This window comes from Procambarus clarkii, chromosome 1, assembly GCF_040958095.1.
Source record: "Procambarus clarkii isolate CNS0578487 chromosome 1, FALCON_Pclarkii_2.0, whole genome shotgun sequence".
In the NCBI taxonomy this organism is placed as follows: Eukaryota; Metazoa; Arthropoda; class Malacostraca; order Decapoda; family Cambaridae; genus Procambarus; species Procambarus clarkii.
The window spans coordinates 20,434,982-20,454,981 of NC_091150.1; the positions used below are offsets into that span (position 1 = coordinate 20,434,982).

Sequence of the window (20,000 nt, forward strand, 5' to 3'; positions counted from 1 at the left end):
AGGTCTCTCACTGTGATTCTCTGTCTTGTGATGCGTCGGTATTGCTATAGCCACCGGACAACCTTTCCCGTCACTGCTCTCTCTTTCTCTCCATTTTGTTGACTGGTGCAGGCTTGTGTGTCTCGTGTGATGAGAGTGGCCCGGCCATACAAGTATGAGGTCTGTGAGGCAGGATATGTCATCTGAGAGACCACGGTGGTGGTGGTGTCATCAACTATCTTATCTCACATACGGGTTGGAAGGTCTCCTGCTACCCCTCTTAACTATAATCTGTCATCGTCTTGCATGACATGCAACACCACGATGGGATAAAGGTGTGTAGTTTAATGACTCGTGTCCGCGTCTCCTCCTCCTCCTTGCATGTGGCACTGCACCACACGGCCTCCCGGCCTGCCGGCCTGCCTGCCTGCCATACCCTCAGTTTCACCAGTGGTTCCTTAACTGATCTCGTCCTCTTCAGGCGGCTCTCAAGCAATTTGGGGCGGGTCTTTGCTTTGCTTAAAATGTTATTATCAAACTGGTTAGTTGCTTCTCTTCTCAATATGAGATACTTGCTCCTGGCTCTCTGGTAACCATCTCATTGTTCTCTTATCTTACTTTCTTCTTCTGGTCTTGCCATGCCTTCGTAATTATGTGTCTTGCTCACTTACAGCCTTACATTACATTACATTAACTACTCTCACACTGAAAAAGTTCTTTCTAACGTCTCTGTGGCTCATCTGGGTACTAAGTTTCCACCTGTGTCCCCTTGTTCGTGTCCCACCCGTGCTGAAGAGTTTGTCTTTGTCCACCCTGTCAATTCCCCTGAGAATTTTGTAGGTGGTTATCATGTCTCCCCTTACTCTTCTGTTTTCCAGGGATGAGAGGTTCAGCTCCTTTAGCCTTTCCTCGTAGCTCATACCTCTCAGTTCCGGGACCAGTCTGGTGGCATACCGCTGAATCTTCTCTAACTTTGTCTTGTGTTTAACTCAATATGGACTCCAGGCTGGAGCTGCATACTCCAGGATTGGTCTGACATAAGTGGTATACAAGGTCCTGAACGATTCCTTACACAAGTTTCTAAAAGCAGTTCTTATGTTGGCCAGTCTAGCATATGCCGCTGATGATATCCTTTTGATGTGGGCCTTTGGGGACAGGTTCGGTGTGATATCAACCCCCAGATCTTTCTCTCTATTTGACTCTTGCAGGATTTCCCCTCCCAGATGATACCTTGTGTTCAGCCTCCTGCTCCCTTCGCCTAATTTCATTACTTTGCACTTTCCTGAGTTGAACTTTAGCAGCCATTTTCTAGACCATTCCTCCAGTTTATCCAGGTCATCCTGTAGTCTCTGTCTATCTTCATCCGTCTTGATTCTTCTCATAATTGTTGCATCATCAGCAAACATTGAGGGGAATGAGTCTATACCCTCCGGAAGATCGTTTACATATATTAGAAACAGGATGGGTCCAAGTACTGAGCCCTGTGGGACTCCGCTGGTGACATCTCGCCACTCTGATGTCTCCCCCCTCACCGTTACTCGCTGTTTCCTGTTGCTTAAGTACTCCCTTATCCACTGGAGCACCTTCCCTTTTACTCCTGCCTGTTGCTCCAACTTTTGTAACAGGGCGTTGATGTACGTGGGTAGTGGGAAGGTGGGAGGGAGGGAGGGAGGGACGGAGGGAAGGTAGAGGGAGGGAGAGGGAGGTAGAGGGAGAGAACAGGGATACAAACTCATGTAAGGGACCGACTAAACAAAGCCAAAGCAGCATTAGGAAAACTGAGGAGATTCCGAAGCCTCAGTACTAACATCCAGATCTACCTATATAAGGCTCTAGTTCGGCCGCATCTAGAGTATCCCCCAGTACCACTACACACCATAAAGAAAACTAACATGCAGAAACTGCAAGCAGTACAAAATAAGGCGCTAAGGAGAACAGCAAAACACCGTCCACCATATGATCAGACAATCCAGGAGCTCCACGAACTCCTGAACATACAGCCACTAAACATCAGACTGCAGCACCAAGCCATCAGGGTATGGAACACCATCCCAATGTTTGAGGACCCAATGTTTGAAAGATTACTCCAAGATGAGACGCCCCGCTCCCACAGCTGGTGGCCCAAGATGAGACGCCCCACTCCCACAGCTGGTGGCCCAAGATGAGATGCCCCGCTCCCACAGCTGGTGGCCCAAGATGAGACGCCCCGCTCCCACAGCTGGTAGTCCAAGATGAGATGCCCCGCTCCCACAGCTGGTGGCCCAAGATGAGACGCCCCACTCCCACAGCTGGTAGTCCAAGATGAGATGCCCCGCTCCCACAGCTGGTGGCCCAAGATGAGACGCCCCGCTCCCACAGCTGGTAGTCCAAGATGAGATGCCCCGCTCCCACAGCTGGTGGCCCAAGATGAGACGCCCCGCTCCCACAGCTGGTAGTCCAAGATGAGATGCCCCGCTCCCACAGCTGGTGGCCCAGGATGAGACGCCCCACTCCCACAGCTGGTGACCCAAGATGAGACGCCCCGCTCCCAAAGCTGGTGACCCAAGATGAGACGCCCCACTCCCACAGCTGGTGGCCCAAGATGAGACGCCCCGCTCCCACAGCTGGTGGCCCAAGATGAGACGCCCCGCTCCCACAGCTGGTAGTCCAAGATGAGACGCCCCGCTCCCACAGCTGGTGGCCCAAGATGAGACGCCCCGCTCCCACAGCTGGTAGTCCAAGATGAGACGCCCCGCTCCCACAGCTGGTGACCCAAGATGAGACGCCCCACTCCCACAGCTGGTGGCCCAGGGTGGAGGGAGGGTGGAGGGAGGGAGGGAAGGTAGAGGGAGGGAGGGAAGGTGGAGGGAGGGAGGGAAGGTAGAGGGAGGGATGGAAGGTGGAGGGAGGGAAGGTGGAGGGAGGGAAGGTGGAGGGAGGGAAGGTAGAGGGAGGGAGGGAAGGTAGAGGGAGGGAGGGAGGGAGGGAAGGTGGAGGGAGGGAGGGAGGGAAGGTAGAGGGAGGGAGGGAGGGAGGGAAGGTGGAGGGAGGGAGGGAGGGAGGGAGGGAAGGTGGAGGGAGGGAAGGTAGAGGGAGGGAGGGAGGGAGGGAGGGAAGGTGGAGGGAGGGAGGGAGGGAAGGTGGAGGGAGGGAGGGAGGGAAGGTGGAGGGAGGGAGGGAGGGAAGGTGGAGGGAGGGAGGGAGGGAAGGTGGAGGGAGGGAGGGAGGGAAGGTAGAGGGAGGGAGGGAGGGAAGGTAGAGGGAGGGAGGGAGGGAAGGTAGAGGGAGGGAGGGAGGGAAGGTAGAGGGAGGGAGGGAGGGAAGGTGGAGGGAGGGAGGGAGGGAAGGTAGAGGGAGGGAGGGTGGAGGGAGGAAAGGTGGAGGGAGGGAAGGTGGAGGGAGGGAAGGTGGAGGGAGGGAGGGAGGGAAGGTGGAGGGAGGGAGGGAGGGAAGGTGGAGGGAGGGAGGGAGGGAAGGTGGAGGAAGGGAGGGAGGGAAGGTGGAGGAAGGGAGGGAGGGAAGGTAGAGGGAGGGAGGGAGGGAGGGAAGGTGGAGGAAGGGAGGGAGGGAAGGTAGAGGGAGGGAGGGAGGGAGGAAAGGTGGAGGGAGGGAGGAAAGGTGGAGGGAGGGAGGGAAAGTGGAGGGAGGGAGGGAGGGAGGGAGGGAAGGTGGAGGGAGGGAGGGAGGGAAGGTGGAGGGAGGGAGGGAGGGAAGGTGGAGGGAGGGAGGGAGGGAAGGTGGAGGGAGGGAGGTGGAGGGAGGGAGGGAGGGAAGGTGGAGGGAGGGAGGGAGGTGGAGGGAGGGAGGGAGGGAAGGTGGAGGGAGGGAGGGAGGGAAGGTGGAGGGAGGGAGGGAGGGAAGGTGGAGGGAGGGAGGGAGGGAAGGTGGAGGGAGGGAGGGAGGGAAGGTGGAGGGAGAGAAGGTGGAGGGAGGGAGGGAGGGAAGGTGGAGGGAGGGAGGGAGGGAGGGAAGGTGGAGGGAGGGAGGGAGGGAAGGTGGAGGGAGGGAGGGAGGGAAGGTGGAGAGAGGGAGGGAGGGAGGGAAGGTGGAGGGAGGGAGGGAAGGTGGAGGGAGGGAGGGAGGGAGGGAAGGTGGAGGGAGGGAGGGAAGGTGGAGGGAGGGAGGGATGGAGGGAAGGTGGAGGGAGGGAAGGTGGAAGGAGGGAGGGAAGGTGGAGAGAGGGAGGGAAGGTGAAGGGAGGGAGGGAAGGTGGAGGGAGGGAGGGTGGAGGGAGGGAGGGAAGGTGGAGGGAGGGAGGAAAGGTGGAGGGAGGGAGGGAAGTAGAGGGAGGGAGGGAAGGTGGGAGGGAGGGAAGGTGGTAGTGAGGGAGGGAAGGTGGTAGTGAGGGAGGGAAGGTGGGAGGGAGGGAGGGAGGTAGGGAGGGAGGGAGGGAAGGTGGGAGGGAAGGTGGGAGGGAAGGTGGGAGGGAGGGAGGGAGGGAGGGAGGGAGGGAAGGTGGGAGGGAGGGAGGGAGGGAGGGAGGGAGGGAGGGAAGGTGGAGGGAGGGAGGGAAGGTGGGAGGGAGGGAGGGAAGGTGGAGGGAGGGAGGGAGGGAGGGAGGGAGGGAAGGTGGGAAGGTGGAGGGAGGGGAAGGTGGAGGGAGGGAGGGAAGGTGGAGGGAGGGAGGGAAGGTGGAGGGAGGGAGGGAAGGTGGAGGGAGGGAAGGTGGAGGGAGGGAGGGAAGGTGGAGGGAGGGAGGGAAGGTGGAGGGAGGGAAGGTGGAGGGAGAGAAGGTGGAGGGAGAGAAGGTGGAGGGAGGGAGGGAAGGTGGAGGGAGGGAAGGTGGAGGGAGAGAAGGTGGGAGGGAGGGTAGTGATGGTGAGGGAGGGACAACCCCCCCCCCCAAGACGCCCCCTATTGATCTGCATTACCCCCCCCCCCTGCCCCACACCACCACCACCACCACACTGTCACGCCTTTCATTATGTGTCAGGCTCCCCCTCCCCCACCATCCCTAGGGGACCCACCCCCACCCCTGGGGGACCCTGCACCACCCCTGGGGGACCCTCCACCACCACCACCTCTGGGGGGACCCTCCACCACCACCCCTAGGGGACCCTCCTCCACCACCACCCCTGGGGGACCCTCCTCCACCACCACCCCTGGGGGACCGTCCTCCACCACCACCCCTGGGGAATCCTCCACCACCACCACCCCTGGGGAACCCTCCACCTGCACCACCCCTGGGGGACCCTCCACCACCACCACAACCCCTGGGGACCCCCCCACCACCCCTGGAAACCCTCCACCACCACCACAACCCCTGGGGGACCCTCCACCACCACCACAACCCCTGGGGGACCCTCCACCACCACCACAACCCCTGGGGGACCCTCCACCACCACCACAACCCCTGGGGGACCCTCCACCACCACCACAACCCCTGGGGGACCACCCCACCACCACAACCCCTGGGGGACCACCCCACCACCACCACAACCCCTGGGGGACCCTCCACCACCACCACAACCCCTGGGGGACCCTCCACCACCACCACAACCCCCTGGGGGACCCTCCACCACCACCACAACCCCTGGGGGACCCTCCACCACCACCACAACCCCTGGGGGACCCTCCACCACCACCACAACCCCTGGGGGACCCTCCACCACCACCACAACCCCTGGGGGACCCTCCACCACCACCACAACCCCTGGGGGACCCTCCACCACCACCACAACCCCTGGGGGACCCTCCACCACCACCACAACCCCTGGGGGACCCTCCACCACCACAACCCCTGGGGGACCACCCCACCACCACCACAACCCCTGGGGGACCCTCCACCACCACCACAACCCCTGGGGGACCCTCCACCACCACCACAACCCCTGGGGGACCCTCCACCACCACCACAACCCCTGGGGGACCCTCCACCACCACAACCCCTGGGGGACCCTCCACCACCACAACCCCTGGGGACAACTCCCACCACTACAACCCCTGGGGGACCCCCCCACCACCACCACAACCCCTGGGGGACCCCCCCCACCACCACCACAACCCCTGGGGGACCCTCCACCACCACAACCCCTGGGGGACCACCCCACCACCACCACAACCCCTGGGGGACCCCCCCCACCACCACCACAACCCCTGGGGGACCCCCCACCACCACCACAACCCCTGGGGGACCACCCCACCACCACCACCACCCCTGGGGGACCCCCCCACCACCACCACAACCCCTGGGGGACCACCCCACCACCACCACAACCCCTGGGGACCCCCCCACCACAACCCCTGGGGACCCCCCCCACCACAACCCCTGGGGACCCCCCCACCACAACCCCTGGGGACCCCACCACCACCACAACCCCTGGGGGACCACCCCACCACCACCACAACCCCTGGGGACCCCACCACCACCACCACAACCCCTGGGGACCCCACCACCCCTGGGGACAACCCCCACCACCACCACCCCTGGGGACAACCACCACCACCACCACCCCTGGGGACCCCACCACCACCCCTTCCCTGCTTCCACTTCTACAAAAGTGGAAGCAGGGAAGACCCCCTTAATTATAGACCTGTATCATTGACAAGTGTAATAGTCAAAATATTGGAAAAACTAATCAAAACTTAATGGGTAGAACACCTGGAGAAAAATGATATAATATCAGACAGACAGTATGGTTTTTGATCAGGAAGATCCTGTGTATCGAATTTACTCAGTTTCTATGATCGAGCAACAGAGATATTACAGGAAAGAGATGGCTGGGTTGACTGCATCTATCTGGACCTAAAAAAGGCTTTCGACAGTTCCACATAAGAGGTTGTTCTGGAAACTGAACATATTGGAGGAGTGACAGGTACGCTTCTAACATTAATGAAAAATTTCCTAACTGACAGAAAAATGAGGGCAGTAATCAGAGGCAATGTATTGGACTGGAGAAATGTCACAAGTGGAGTACCACAGGGTTCAGTTCTTGCACCAGTGATGTTTATTGTCTACATAAATGATCTACCAGTTGGTATACAGAATTACATGAACATGTTTGCTGATGATGTTAAGATAATAGGAAGGATAAGAAACTTAGATGATTGTCATGACCTGGACAAAATAAGTATATGGAGCACCACTTGGCAAATGGAATTTAATGTGAATAAATGTCATGTTATGGAATGTGGAATAGGAGAACATAGACCCCACACAACCTATATATTATGTGAGAAATCTTTAAAGAATTCTGATAAAGAAAGAGATCTAGGGGTGGTTCTAGATAGAAAACTATCACCTGAGGACCACATAAAGAATATTGTGCGAGGAGCCTATGCTACACTTTCTAACTTCAGAATTGCTTTTAAATACATGGATGGCGATATACTAAAGAAATTGTTCACGACTTTTGTTAGGCCAAAGCTAGAATATGGAGCGGTTGTGTGGTGCCCATATCTTAAGAAGCACATCAACCAGGTGGTGGTGGAGGAGAGGGGGTTCCCCAGGGGTGGTGGTAGTGGTGGAGAGGGGGTTCCCCAGGGGTGGTGGTGGAGGGTTCCCCAGGGGTGGTGGTAGTGGTGGAGAGGGGGTTCCCCAGGGGTGGTGGTGGAGGGTTCCCCAGAGGTGGTGGTGGTGGTGGAGAGGGGGTTCCCCAGGGGTGGTGGTGGTGGAGAGGGGGTTCCCGAGGGGTGGTGGTGGCAGCAACAGTGGTGGTGGCAGCAACAGTGGTGGAGGCCAGCAACACTACCAGCCCCGTAAACATTGGGAGCAAGAGGAGTGTGTAGGTATGGGTAAGCTGGGAGAGGGAGGAACAGGTTGTTGGGGTGGGAGAGAGGGGTGCTGGGTGAGGGAGGGAGGGGGGGTAGTAGTGTCCCCTACACACTGCCCCAAGGGAAGGGAGGAGGGGGGGGGGGTAGAGGGGAACAGTGGTCAGTATCATATTGATCCACAACAACACTGGTAATTGACTGTACCCATCACACCCCCACCTCCCCCACCACACACTATCCCACCCCCATACCCACCCCTACACCACCTCATCCTCCACCACCCCCACCACACAGGGTCACAGGTTGGAGAAGTGGGAGGAACAGAGGGCAGCAGGGGTCATGGTGGGAGTGTGAGAGAGCAGCAACAGAGGGCAGCGGGGGTCATGGTGGGTGTGTGAGAGAGCAGCAACAGAGAGCAGCGGGGGTCATGGTGGGGGTGTGAGACAGCAGCAACAGAGAGCAGCGGGGGTCATGGTGGGGGTGTGAGACAGCAGCAACAGAGGGCAGCGGGGTCATGGTGGGAGTGTGAGAGAGCAGCAACAGAGAGCAGCGGGGGTCATGGTGGGGGTGTGAGAGAGCAGCAACAGAGAGCAGCGGGGGTCATGGTGGGGGTGTGAGAGAGCAGCAACAGAGAGCAGCGGGGGTCATGGTGGGGGTGTGTGAGAGCAGCAACAGAGAGCAGCGGGGGTCATGGTGGGGGTGTGAGAGAGCAGCAACAGAGAGCAGCGGGGGTCATGGTGGGTGTGTGAGAAAGCAGCAACAGAGAGCAGCGGGGTCATGGTGGGTGTGTGAGAGAGCAGCAACAGAGAGCAGCGGGAGTCATGGTGGGGGTGTGAGAGAGCAGCAACAGAGGGCAGCGGGGGTCATGGTGGGGGTGTGAGAGAGCAGCAACAGAGAGCAGCGGGGTCATGGTGGGTGTGTGAGAGAGCAGCAACAGAGAGCAGCGGGAGTCATGGTGGGGGTGTGAGAGAGCAGCAACAGAGGGCAGCGGGGGTCATGGTGGGGGTGTGAGAGAGCAGCAACAGAGAGCAGCGGGGTCATGGTGGGGGTGTGAGAGAGCAGCAACAGAGAGCAGCGGGGTCATGGTGGGGGTGAGAGAGCAGCAACAGAGAGCAGCGGGGGTCATGGTGGGTGTGTGAGAGAGCAGCAACAGAGAGCAGCGGGGTCATGGTGTGGGTGTGAGAGAGCAGCAACAGAGAGCAGCGGGGGTCATGGTGGGTGTGTGAGAGAGCAGCAACAGAGAGCAGCGGGGTCATGGTGGGTGTGTGAGAGAGCAGCAACAGAGAGCAGCGGGGTCATGGTGGGGGTGTGAGAGAGCAGCAACAGAGGGCAGCGGGGGTCATGGTGGGTGTGTGAGAGAGCAGAAACAGAGGGCAGCGGGGGTCATGGTGGGTGTGTGAGAGAGCAGCAACAGAGAGCAGCGGGGGTCATGGTGGGGGTGTGAGAGAGCAGAAACAGAGGGCAGCGGGGGTCATGGTGTGGGTGTGAGAGAGCAGCAACAGAGAGCAGCGGGGGTCATGGTGGGTGTGTGAGAGAGCAGCAACAGAGGGCAGCGGGGGTCATGGTGGGTGTGTGAGAGAGCAGCAACAGAGGGCAGCGGGGGTCATGGTGGGGGTGTGAGAGAGCAGAAACAGAGGGCAGCGGGGGTCATGGTGTGGGTGTGAGAGAGCAGCAACAGAGAGCAGCGGGGGTCATGGTGGGTGTGTGAGAGAGCAGCAACAGAGGGCAGCGGGGGTCATGGTGGGTGTGTGAGAGAGCAGCAACAGAGAGCAGCGGGGTCATGGTGGGGGTGTGAGAGAGCAGAAACAGAGGGCAGCGGGGGTCATGGTGTGGGTGTGAGAGAGCAGCAACAGAGAGCAGCGGGGGTCATGGTGGGTGTGTGAGAGAGCAGCAACAGAGAGCAGCGGGGTCATGGTGGGGGTGTGAGAGAGCAGCAATAGAGGGCAGCAGGGGGTCATGGTGGGGGGTGTGAGAGAGCAGCAACAGAGAGCAGCGGGGGTCATGGTGGGTGTGTGAGAGAGCAGCAACAGAGAGCAGCGGGGTCATGGTGGGGGTGTGAGAGAGCAGAAACAGAGGGCAGCGGGGGTCATGGTGTGGGTGTGAGAGAGCAGCAACAGAGAGCAGCGGGGTCATGGTGGGGGTGTGAGAGAGCAGCAACAGAGAGCAGCGGGGTCATGGTGGGGGTGTGAGAGAGCAGCAACAGAGGGCAGCGGGGGTCATGGTGTGGGTGTGAGAGCAGCAACAGAGAGCAGCGGGGGTCATGGTGTGGGTGAGAGAGAGCAGCAACAGAGAGCAGCGGGGGTCATGGTGGGGGTGTGAGAGAGCAGCAACAGAGAGCAGCAGGGGTCATGGTGGGGGTGTGAGAGAGCAGCAACAGAGGGCAGCGGGGGTCATGGTGGGGGTGTGAGAGAGCAGCAACAGAGAGCAGCGGGGGTCATGGTGTGGGTGTGAGAGAGCAGCAACAGAGAGCAGCGGGGGTCATGGTGGGGGTGAGAGAGAGCAGCAACAGAGAGCAGCGGGGGTCATGGTGGGGGTGAGAGAGCAGCGGGGGTCATGGTGGGGGTGTGAGAGAGCAGCAACAGAGAGCAGCGGGGGTCATGGTGGGGGTGTGAGAGAGCAGCAACAGAGAGCAGCAGGGGTCATGGTGGGGGTGTGAGAGAGCAGCAACAGAGAGCAGCAGGGGTCATGGTGGGGGTGTGAGAGAGCAGCAACAGAGAGCAGCGGGGGTCATGGTGGGGGTGTGAGAGAGCAGCAACAGAGAGCAGCGGGGGTCATGGTGGGGGTGAGAGAGCAGCGGGGGTCATGGTGTGGGTGTGAGAGCAGCAACAGAGAGCAGCGGGGGTCATGGTGTGGGTGAGAGAGAGCAGCAACAGAGAGCAGCGGGGGTCATGGTGGGGGTGTGAGAGAGCAGCAACAGAGAGCAGCAGGGGTCATGGTGGGGGTGTGAGAGAGCAGCAACAGAGGGCAGCGGGGGTCATGGTGGGGGTGTGAGAGAGCAGCAACAGAGAGCAGCGGGGGTCATGGTGTGGGTGTGAGAGAGCAGCAACAGAGAGCAGCGGGGGTCATGGTGGGGGTGAGAGAGAGCAGCAACAGAGAGCAGCGGGGGTCATGGTGGGGGTGAGAGAGCAGCGGGGGTCATGGTGGGGGTGTGAGAGAGCAGCAACAGAGAGCAGCGGGGGTCATGGTGGGGGTGTGAGAGAGCAGCAACAGAGAGCAGCAGGGGTCATGGTGGGGGTGTGAGAGAGCAGCAACAGAGAGCAGCAGGGGTCATGGTGGGGGTGTGAGAGAGCAGCAACAGAGAGCAGCGGGGGTCATGGTGGGGGTGTGAGAGAGCAGCAACAGAGAGCAGCGGGGGTCATGGTGGGGGTGTGAGAGAGCAGCGGGGGTCATGGTGGGGGTGTGAGAGAGCAGCAACAGAGGGCAGCAGGGGTCATGGTGGGGGTGTGAGAGAGCAGCAACAGAGAGCAGCGGGGGTCATGGTGGGGGTGTGAGAGAGCAGCAACAGAGGGCAGCGGGGGTCATGGTGGGGGTGTGAGAGAGCAGAAACAGAGGGCAGCGGGGGTCATGGTGGGGGTGTGAGAGAGCAGCAACAGAGAGCAGCGGGGGTCATGGTGGGGGTGTGAGAGAGCAGCAACAGAGAGCAGCGGGGGTCATGGTGGGGGTGTGAGAGAGCAGCAACAGAGAGCAGCGGGGGTCATGGTGGGGGTGTGAGAGAGCAGCAACAGAGAGCAGCGGGGGTCATGGTGGGGGTGTGAGAGAGCAGCGGGGGTCATGGTGGGGGTGTGAGAGAGCAGCAACAGAGGGCAGCAGGGGTCATGGTGGGGGTGTGAGAGAGCAGCAACAGAGAGCAGCGGAGGTCATGGTGGGGGTGTGAGAGAGCAGCAACAGAGGGCAGCGGGGGTCATGGTGGGGGTGTGAGAGAGCAGAAACAGAGGGCAGCGGGGGTCATGGTGGGGGTGTGAGAGAGCAGCAACAGAGAGCCACGGGGGTCATGGTGGGGGTGTGAGAGAGCAGCAACAGAGAGCAGCGGGGGTCATGGTGGGGGTGTGAGAGAGCAGCAACAGAGAGCAGCGGGGGTCATGGTGGGGGTGTGAGAGAGCAGCGGGGTCATGGTGGGGGTGTGAGAGAGCAGCAACAGAGGGCAGCGGGGGTCATGGTGGGGGTGTGAGAGAGCAGCGGGGTCATGGTGGGGGTGTGAGAGAGCAGCAACAGAGGGCAGCGGGGGTCATGGTGGGGGTGTGAGAGAGCAGCAACAGAGAGCAGCAGGGGTCATGGTGGGGGTGTGAGAGAGCAGCAACAGAGGGCAGCGGGGTCATGGTGGGGGTGAGAGAGAGCAGCAACAGAGAGCAGCGGGGGTCATGGTGGGGGTGTGAGAGAGCAGCAACAGAGAGCAGCAGGGGTCATGGTGGGGGTGTGAGAGAGCAGCAACAGAGAGCAGCGGGGTCATGGTGGGGGTGTGAGAGAGCAGCAACAGAGGGCAGCGGGGTCATGGTGGGGGTGTGAGAGAGCAGCAACAGAGGGCAGCGCGGTCATGGTGGGGGTGAGAGAGAGCAGCAACAGAGAGCAGCGGGGGTCATGGTGGGGTGTGAGAGAGCAGCAACAGAGAGCAGCGGGGGTCATGGTGGGGGTGTGAGAGAGCAGCAACAGAGAGCAGCGGGGGTCATGGTGTGGGTGTGAGAGCAGCAACAGAGAGCAGCGGGGGTCATGGTGGGGGTGTGAGAGAGCAGCAACAGAGAGCAGCGGGGATCATGGTGGGGGTGAGAGAGAGCAGCAACAGAGAGCAGCGGGGGTCATGGTGGGGGTGAGAGAGAGCAGCAACAGAGAGCAGCGGGGGTCATGGTGGGGGTGTGAGAGAGCAGCGGGGGTCATGGTGGGGGTGTGAGAGAGCAGCAACAGAGAGCAGCGGGGGTCATGGTGGGGGTGTGAGAGAGCAGCAACAGAGAGCAGCGGGGGTCATGGTGGGGGTGTGAGAGAGCAGCAACAGAGAGCAGCGGGGGTCATGGTGGGGGTGTGAGAGAGCAGCAACAGAGAGCAGCGGGGGTCATGGTGGGGGTGTGAGAGAGCAGCAACAGAGGGCAGCGGGGGTCATGGTGGGGGTGTGAGAGAGCAGCAACAGAGAGCAGCGGGGTCATGGTGGGGGAGTGTGAGAGAGCAGCAACAGAGAGCAGCGGGGGTCATGGTGGGGGTGTGAGAGAGCAGCAACAGAGAGCAGCGGGGTCATGGTGGGAGTGTGAGAGAGCAGCAACAGAGAGCAGCGGGGGTCATGGTGGGGCTGTGAGAGAGCAGCGGGGGTCATGGTGGGGCTGTGAGAGAGCAGCGGGGGTCATGGTGGGGGTGTGAGAGAGCAGCAACAGAGCAGCGGGGGTCATGGTGGGGGTGAGAGAGAGCAGCAACAGAGAGCAGCAACAGAGAGCAGCGGGGGTCATGGTGGGAGTGTGAGAGAGCAGCAACAGAGAGCAGCGGGGGTCATGGTGGGTGTGTGAGAGCAGCAACAGAGAGCAGCGGGGGTCATGGTGGGGCTGTGAGAGAGCAGCGGGGGTCATGGTGGGGGTGTGAGAGAGCAGCAACAGAGAGCAGCAGGGGTCATGGTGGGGGTGTGAGAGAGCAGCAACAGAGAGCAGCGGGGTCATGGTGGGGGTGTGAGAGAGCAGCAACAGAGGGCAGCGGGGTCATGGTGGGGGTGTGAGAGAGCAGCAACAGAGGGCAGCGCGGTCATGGTGGGGGTGAGAGAGAGCAGCAACAGAGAGCAGCGGGGGTCATGGTGGGGTGTGAGAGAGCAGCAACAGAGAGCAGCGGGGGTCATGGTGGGGGTGTGAGAGAGCAGCAACAGAGAGCAGCGGGGGTCATGGTGTGGGTGTGAGAGCAGCAACAGAGAGCAGCGGGGGTCATGGTGGGGGTGTGAGAGAGCAGCAACAGAGAGCAGCGGGGATCATGGTGGGGGTGAGAGAGAGCAGCAACAGAGAGCAGCGGGGGTCATGGTGGGGGTGAGAGAGAGCAGCAACAGAGAGCAGCGGGGGTCATGGTGGGGGTGTGAGAGAGCAGCGGGGGTCATGGTGGGGGTGTGAGAGAGCAGCAACAGAGAGCAGCGGGGGTCATGGTGGGGGTGTGAGAGAGCAGCAACAGAGAGCAGCAGGGGTCATGGTGGGGGTGAGAGAGAGCAGCAACAGAGAGCAGCGGGGGTCATGGTGGGGGTGTGAGAGAGCAGCAACAGAGAGCAGCGGGGGTCATGGTGGGGGTGTGAGAGAGCAGCAACAGAGAGCAGCGGGGGTCATGGTGGGGGTGTGAGAGAGCAGCAACAGAGAGCAGCGGGGGTCATGGTGGGGGTGTGAGAGAGCAGCAACAGAGGGCAGCGGGGGTCATGGTGGGGGTGTGAGAGAGCAGCAACAGAGAGCAGCGGGGTCATGGTGGGGGAGTGTGAGAGAGCAGCAACAGAGAGCAGCGGGGGTCATGGTGGGGGTGTGAGAGAGCAGCAACAGAGAGCAGCGGGGGTCATGGTGGGAGTGTGAGAGAGCAGCAACAGAGAGCAGCGGGGGTCATGGTGGGGCTGTGAGAGAGCAGCGGGGGTCATGGTGGGGCTGTGAGAGAGCAGCGGGGGTCATGGTGGGGTGTGAGAGAGCAGCAACAGAGCAGCGGGGGTCATGGTGGGGGTGAGAGAGAGCAGCAACAGAGAGCAGCAACAGAGAGCAGCGGGGGTCATGGTGGGAGTGTGAGAGAGCAGCAACAGAGAGCAGCGGGGGTCATGGTGGGTGTGTGAGAGCAGCAACAGAGAGCAGCGGGGGTCATGGTGGGGCTGTGAGAGAGCAGCGGGGGTCATGGTGGGGGTGTGAGAGAGCAGCAACAGAGCAGTGGGGGTCATGGTGGGGGTGAGAGAGCAGCAACAGAGAGCAGCAACAGAGAGCAGCGGGGGTCATGGTGGGAGTGTGAGAGAGCAGCAACAGAGAGCAGCGGGGGTCATGGTGGGAGTGTGAGAGAGCAGCAACAGAGGGCAGCGGGGGTCATGGTGGGAGTGTGAGAGAGCAGCAACAGAGGGCAGCGGGGGTCATGGTGGGAGTGTGAGAGAGCAGCAACAGAGAGCAGCGGGGTCATGGTGGGGGTGTGAGAGAGCAGCAACAGAGGGCAGCGGGGGTCATGGTGGCGGTGTGAGAGAGCAGCAACAGAGAGCAGCCACAGAGGGATACACAGGTGGGGGGATGTACCAAGACGGGGTGCCAATCAGGGGGGGGGGGCGGTAACCCCCCACTTGGGGGGGCGGTAACCCCCACTGGGAACAAGTGGTCAACTTTAGGCCAACAAAAAACAGCAAACATCAGTGGCGGCGTGTGGCAGCAAATGTCATGCTGGTGGTTAGTCACTTACTGGTGATCCCTGTGGTGCTGGGTCTAGTGGTGGGCTAGTGGTGGGCTAGTGGCGGGCTAGTGGTGGGCTAGTGACGGGCTAGTGGTGGGCTAGTGGTGGGCTAGTGGCGGGCTAGTGGCGGGCTAGTGGTGGGCTAGTGACGGGCTAGTGGTGGGCTAGTGGTGGGCTAGTGGTGGGCTAGTGGTGGGCTAGTGGCGGGCTAGTGGTGGGCTAGTGGTGGGCTAGTGGTGGGCTAGTGGTGGGCTAGTGGTGGGCTAGTGGTGGGCTAGTGGCGGGCTAGTGGCGGGCTAGTGGCGGGCTAGTGGCGGGCTAGTGGCGGGCTAGTGGCGGGATAGTGGTGGGCTAGTGGCGGGCTAGTGACGGGCTAGTGGTGGGCTAGTGGTGGGCTAGTGGTGGGCTAGTGGTGGGCAGGGCTAGTGGTGGGCTAGTGGTGGGCAGGGCTAGTGGTGGGCTAGTGGCTAGCAGGGCTAGTGGTGGGCAGGGCTAGTGGTGGGCAGGGCTAGTGGTGGGCAGGGCTAGTGGTGGGCAGGGCTAGTGGTGGGCTAGTGGCTAGCAGGGCTAGTGGTGGGCTAGTGGCTAGCAGGGCTAGTGGTGGGCTAGGGGTGGGCTAGTGGTGGGCTAGGGGTGGGCTAGTGGTGGGCTAGGGGTGGGCTAGTGGTGGGTTAGTGGCGGGCTAGAGGTGGGCTAGTGGCTAGCAGGACAGGACAAGTGTTGGGTAACACCTAGCCTGGTGACCCTGGATGGCCTGGTCGTGGACAAGTGACCATCTTGAGGTTATCTTGAGATGATTTCGGGGCTTTAGTGTCCCCGCGGCCCGGTCCTCGACCAGGCCTCCACCCCCAGGAAGCAGCCCGTGACAGCTGACTAACTCCCAGGTACCTATTTACTGCTAGGTAACAGGGGCATTCAGGGTGAAAGAAACTTTGCCCATTTGTTTCTGCCTCGTGCGGGAATCGAACCCGCGCCACAGAATTACGAGTCCTGCGCGCTATCCACCAGGCTACGAGGCCCCCCCCCCCCTATACAGCCATACAGCCAATGTGACCCTAGTTGGTATATTATGGTGAGGAAACACGCTACAACTGTGTAACACTGCCAGAAACACACATCTAGCCGTATGAGCCATTAAACTTGTAACGTTTTCTTCACTATCGTGTCCTTGCTATGGGGTCACTTCGCTGGGGAATAACGCTCTCTCCCCTACAATATAATCACCTAGTTCGGTCCTCCCCGAACCCAAAAATGCATTTATTTCCCCGATTAATATGCGCCCGTGTTATAAAATGTAGCGCGGACCGAGGCTTAGTGTTAACATTATACACGTCACTTTGGAGTAGTTCCATAACACACAATGACCAGAAATGTTCTCATCACAATAGTGTTTAACACAAGTGACAAAATATTAACAATTGGCACAAGACGCTCTAAAGGCTAAAATATTTAGTAAAAGAACTGTAAGGCAAAAATGGTGAGAGGTATGACCTCTTGTTACTGTAGAGGTGTGACCTCTTGTTACTGTAGAGGTGTGACCTCTTGCTACTGTAGAGGTGTGACCTCTTGTTACTGTAGAGGTGTGACCTCTTGTTACTGTAGAGGTGTGACCTCTTGTTACTGTAGAGGTGTGACCTCTTGTTACTGTAGAGGCGTGACCTCTTGTTACTGTAGAGGCGTGACCTCTTGTTACTGTAGAGGCGTGACCTCTTGTTACTGTAGAGGCGTGACCTCTTGTTACTGTAGAGGCGTGACCTCTTGTTACTGTAGAGGTGTGACCTCTTGCTACTGTAGAGGTGTGACCTCTTGTTACTGTAGAGGCGTGACCTCTTGCTACTGTAGAGGCGTGACCTCTTGCTACTGTAGAGGCGTGACCTCTTGCTACTGTAGAGGTGTGACCTCTTGCTACTGTAGAGGTGTGACCTCTTGCTACTGTAGAGGTGTGACCTCTTGCTACTGTAGAGGTGTGACCTCTTGCTACTGTAGAGGTGTGACCTCTTGTTACTGTAGAGGTGTGACCTCTTGCTACTGTAGAGGTGTGACCTCTTGCTACTGTAGAGGTGTGACCTCTTGCTACTGTAGAGGTGTGACCTCTTGCTACTGTAGAGGTGTGACCTCTTGTTACTGTAGAGGTGTGACCTCTTGTTACTGTAGAGGTGTGACCTCTTGCTACTGTAGAGGTGTGACCTCTTGCTACTGTAGAGGTGTGACCTCTTGCTACTGTAGAGGTGTGACCTCTTGTTACTGTAGAGGCGTGACCTCTTGTTACTGTAGAGGCGTGACCTCTTGTTACTGTAGAGGCGTGACCTCTTGTTACTGTAGAGGTGTGACCTCTTGTTACTGTAGAGGTGTGACCTCTTGTTACTGTAGAGGTGTGACCTCTTGTTACTGTAGAGGTGTGACCTCTTGTTACTGTAGAGGTGTGACCTCTTGTTACTGTAGAGGTGTGACCTCTTGTTACTGTAGAGGTGTGACCTCTTGTTACTGTAGAGGTGTGACCTCTTGTTACTGTAGAGGTGTGACCTCTTGTTACTGTAGAGGTGTGACCTCTTGTTACTGTAGAGGTGTGACCTCTTGTTACTGTAGAGGTGTGACCTCTTGCTACTGTAGAGGTGTGACCTCTTGTTACTGTAGAGGTGTGACCTCTTGTTACTGTAGAGGTGTGACCTCTTGTTACTGTAGAGGTGTGACCTCTTGTTACTGTAGAGGTGTGACCTCTTGTTACTGTAGAGGTGTGACCTCTTGTTACTGTAGAGGCGTGACCTCTTGTTACTGTAGAGGTGTGACCTCTTGTTACTGTAGAGGCGTGACCTCTTGTTACTGTAGAGGTGTGACCTCTTGTTACTGTAGAGGTGTGACCTCTTGTTACTGTAGAGGCGTGACCTCTTGCTACTGTAGAGGTAGACCATTACACCAGGAGGAGTGGCACTACCAGGCGAGGAAGTGACACAGTGTACCTTGTGTGTACACCACTTACACTACTGGTAGACGGGTCCTATACATGGGGTGATGTTTATAACACTGTCCACCCTGGATCACTAGGGTACACATGTATACTATACATGGAGGGCTACAACAAGGGTACTACTCACTCTGATGCTTGTCTGCCAGCATGATAAGGGAAGAGGAGCCTGGATCACTAGGGTACACATGTATACTATACATGGAGGGCTACAACAAGGGTACTACTCACTCTGATGCTTGTCTGCCAGCATGATAAGGGAAGAGGAGCCTGGATCACTAGGGTACACATGTATACTATACATGGAGGGCTACAACAAGGGTACTACTCACTCTGATGCTTGTCTGCCAGCATGATAAGGGAAGAGGAGCCTGGATCACTAGGGTACACATGTATACTATACATGGAGGGCTACAACAAGGGTACTACTCACTCTGATGCTTGTCTGCCAGCATGATAAGGGAAGAGGAGCCTGGATCACTAGGGTACACATGTATACTATACATGGAGGGCTACAACAAGGGTACTACTCACTCTGATGCTTGTCTGCCAGCATGATAAGGGAAGAGGAGATGTCGCGACGTCTGTAGAAACACATCACTTTGGCCTCCACGTTACCGTTGGGCGTCTGTGGTAGGAGAGAAGGTGCTCTTAGTTCTGGTGGTGGTGGTGGGTTGGGTGGGTGGCAGGGTGGGGGGTGGTGGTGGCAGGGTGGGGGGTGGTGGTGGCAGGGTGGGAGTGGTAGGGTAGGGTGGGGAGGGGAAGGGTGGGGGTGGGGGGTTGCAACTTGTCCTCTTACAAATTACATATTAATTTGGCTGGTTTACACAAATAGCTGATATGGACGTAATTTGAAAATGAAAAAAATTGAATATAAATTTAGATTTTTTTTCCAAAACAGCAAGTTAAGGGTCCTCTGGAAGTTCAGGAGGGCAGGAAGTTCTCCTGAAGTTTCAAAACGACATGAAACCCGTTAATTGGAAGTTTCCTCTCCTAACCTAACCGAGTATGCCAGAGGACTCAAACAGAAAACGGAACAGTACATCACTTTCATGAGCTGCTTTCCTTTCAAATTACTGGTACGTCCATTTCTTGCCACAGCGCTCATACGAGCATACTGTGTACTCTGACTGTGCCTATGGCACCTGTACTCTTCACTGGACCTCTCTTGTTCAGTGTTCTCTGTGTCTATGGCACCTCTACTCTTCACTGGACCTCTGATGTTCAGTGTTCTCTGTGTCTATGGCACCTCTACTCTTCACTGGACCTCTGATGTTCAGACAGTGTTCTCTGATTGTGCCTATGGCACCTCTACTCTTCACTGGACCTCTGATGTTCAGACAGTGTTCTCTGATTGTGCCTATGGCACCTCTACTCTTCACTGGACCTCTGATGTTCAGACAGTGTTCTCTGATTGTGCCTATGGCACTTATACTCTTCACTGGACCTCTGATGTTCAGACAGTGTTCTCTGATTGTGCCTATGGCACCTGTACTCTTCACTGGACCTCTGATGTTCAGTGTTCTCTGTGTCTATGGCACCTCTACTCTTCACTGGACCTCTGATGTTCAGACAGTGTTCTCTGATTGTGCCTATGGCACTTATACTCTTCACAGGACCTCTGATGTTCAGACAGTGTTCTCTGATTGTGCCTATGGCACCTGTACTCTTCACTGGACCTCTGATGTTCAGACAGTGTTCTCTGATTGTGCCTATGGCACCTCTACTCTTCACTGGACCTCTGATGTTCAGACAGTGTTCTCTGATTGTGCCTATGGCACCTGTACTCTTCACTGGACCTCTGATGTTCAGTGTTCTCTGTGTCTATGGCACCTCTACTCTTCACTGGACCTCTGATGTTCAGACAGTGTTCTCTGATTGTGCCTATGGCACTTATACTCTTCACTGGACCTCTGATGTTCAGACAGTGTTCTCTGATTGTGCCTATGGCACCTCTACTCTTCACTGGACCTCTGATGTTCAGACAGTGGTCTCTGATTGTGTCTATGGCACCTCTACT

The 20,000-nt window shown here is 58.3% G+C and overlaps 1 protein-coding gene across 14 annotated transcripts in view; it reads right to left on the minus strand.

Annotated features, from left to right (window-relative positions):
- The window catches only part of MTA1-like (metastasis associated 1-like), a 156,746-nt gene that overhangs the window by 102,394 nt on the left and 34,352 nt on the right, over nt 1–20,000 (minus strand). For 12 of the 14 annotated variants that reach the window (XM_045736407.2, XM_045736349.2, XM_045736372.2 and 9 more), the window contains exon 3: nt 18,515–18,608. In XM_045736407.2, the coding sequence (XP_045592363.1) occupies nt 18,515–18,608 (94 nt within the window). Of the gene's footprint in view, nt 1–18,110; nt 18,199–18,514; nt 18,609–20,000 lie in introns of those variants that run through there. The other 2 variants (XM_045736388.2, XM_045736365.2) reach the window with 1 other exon arrangement.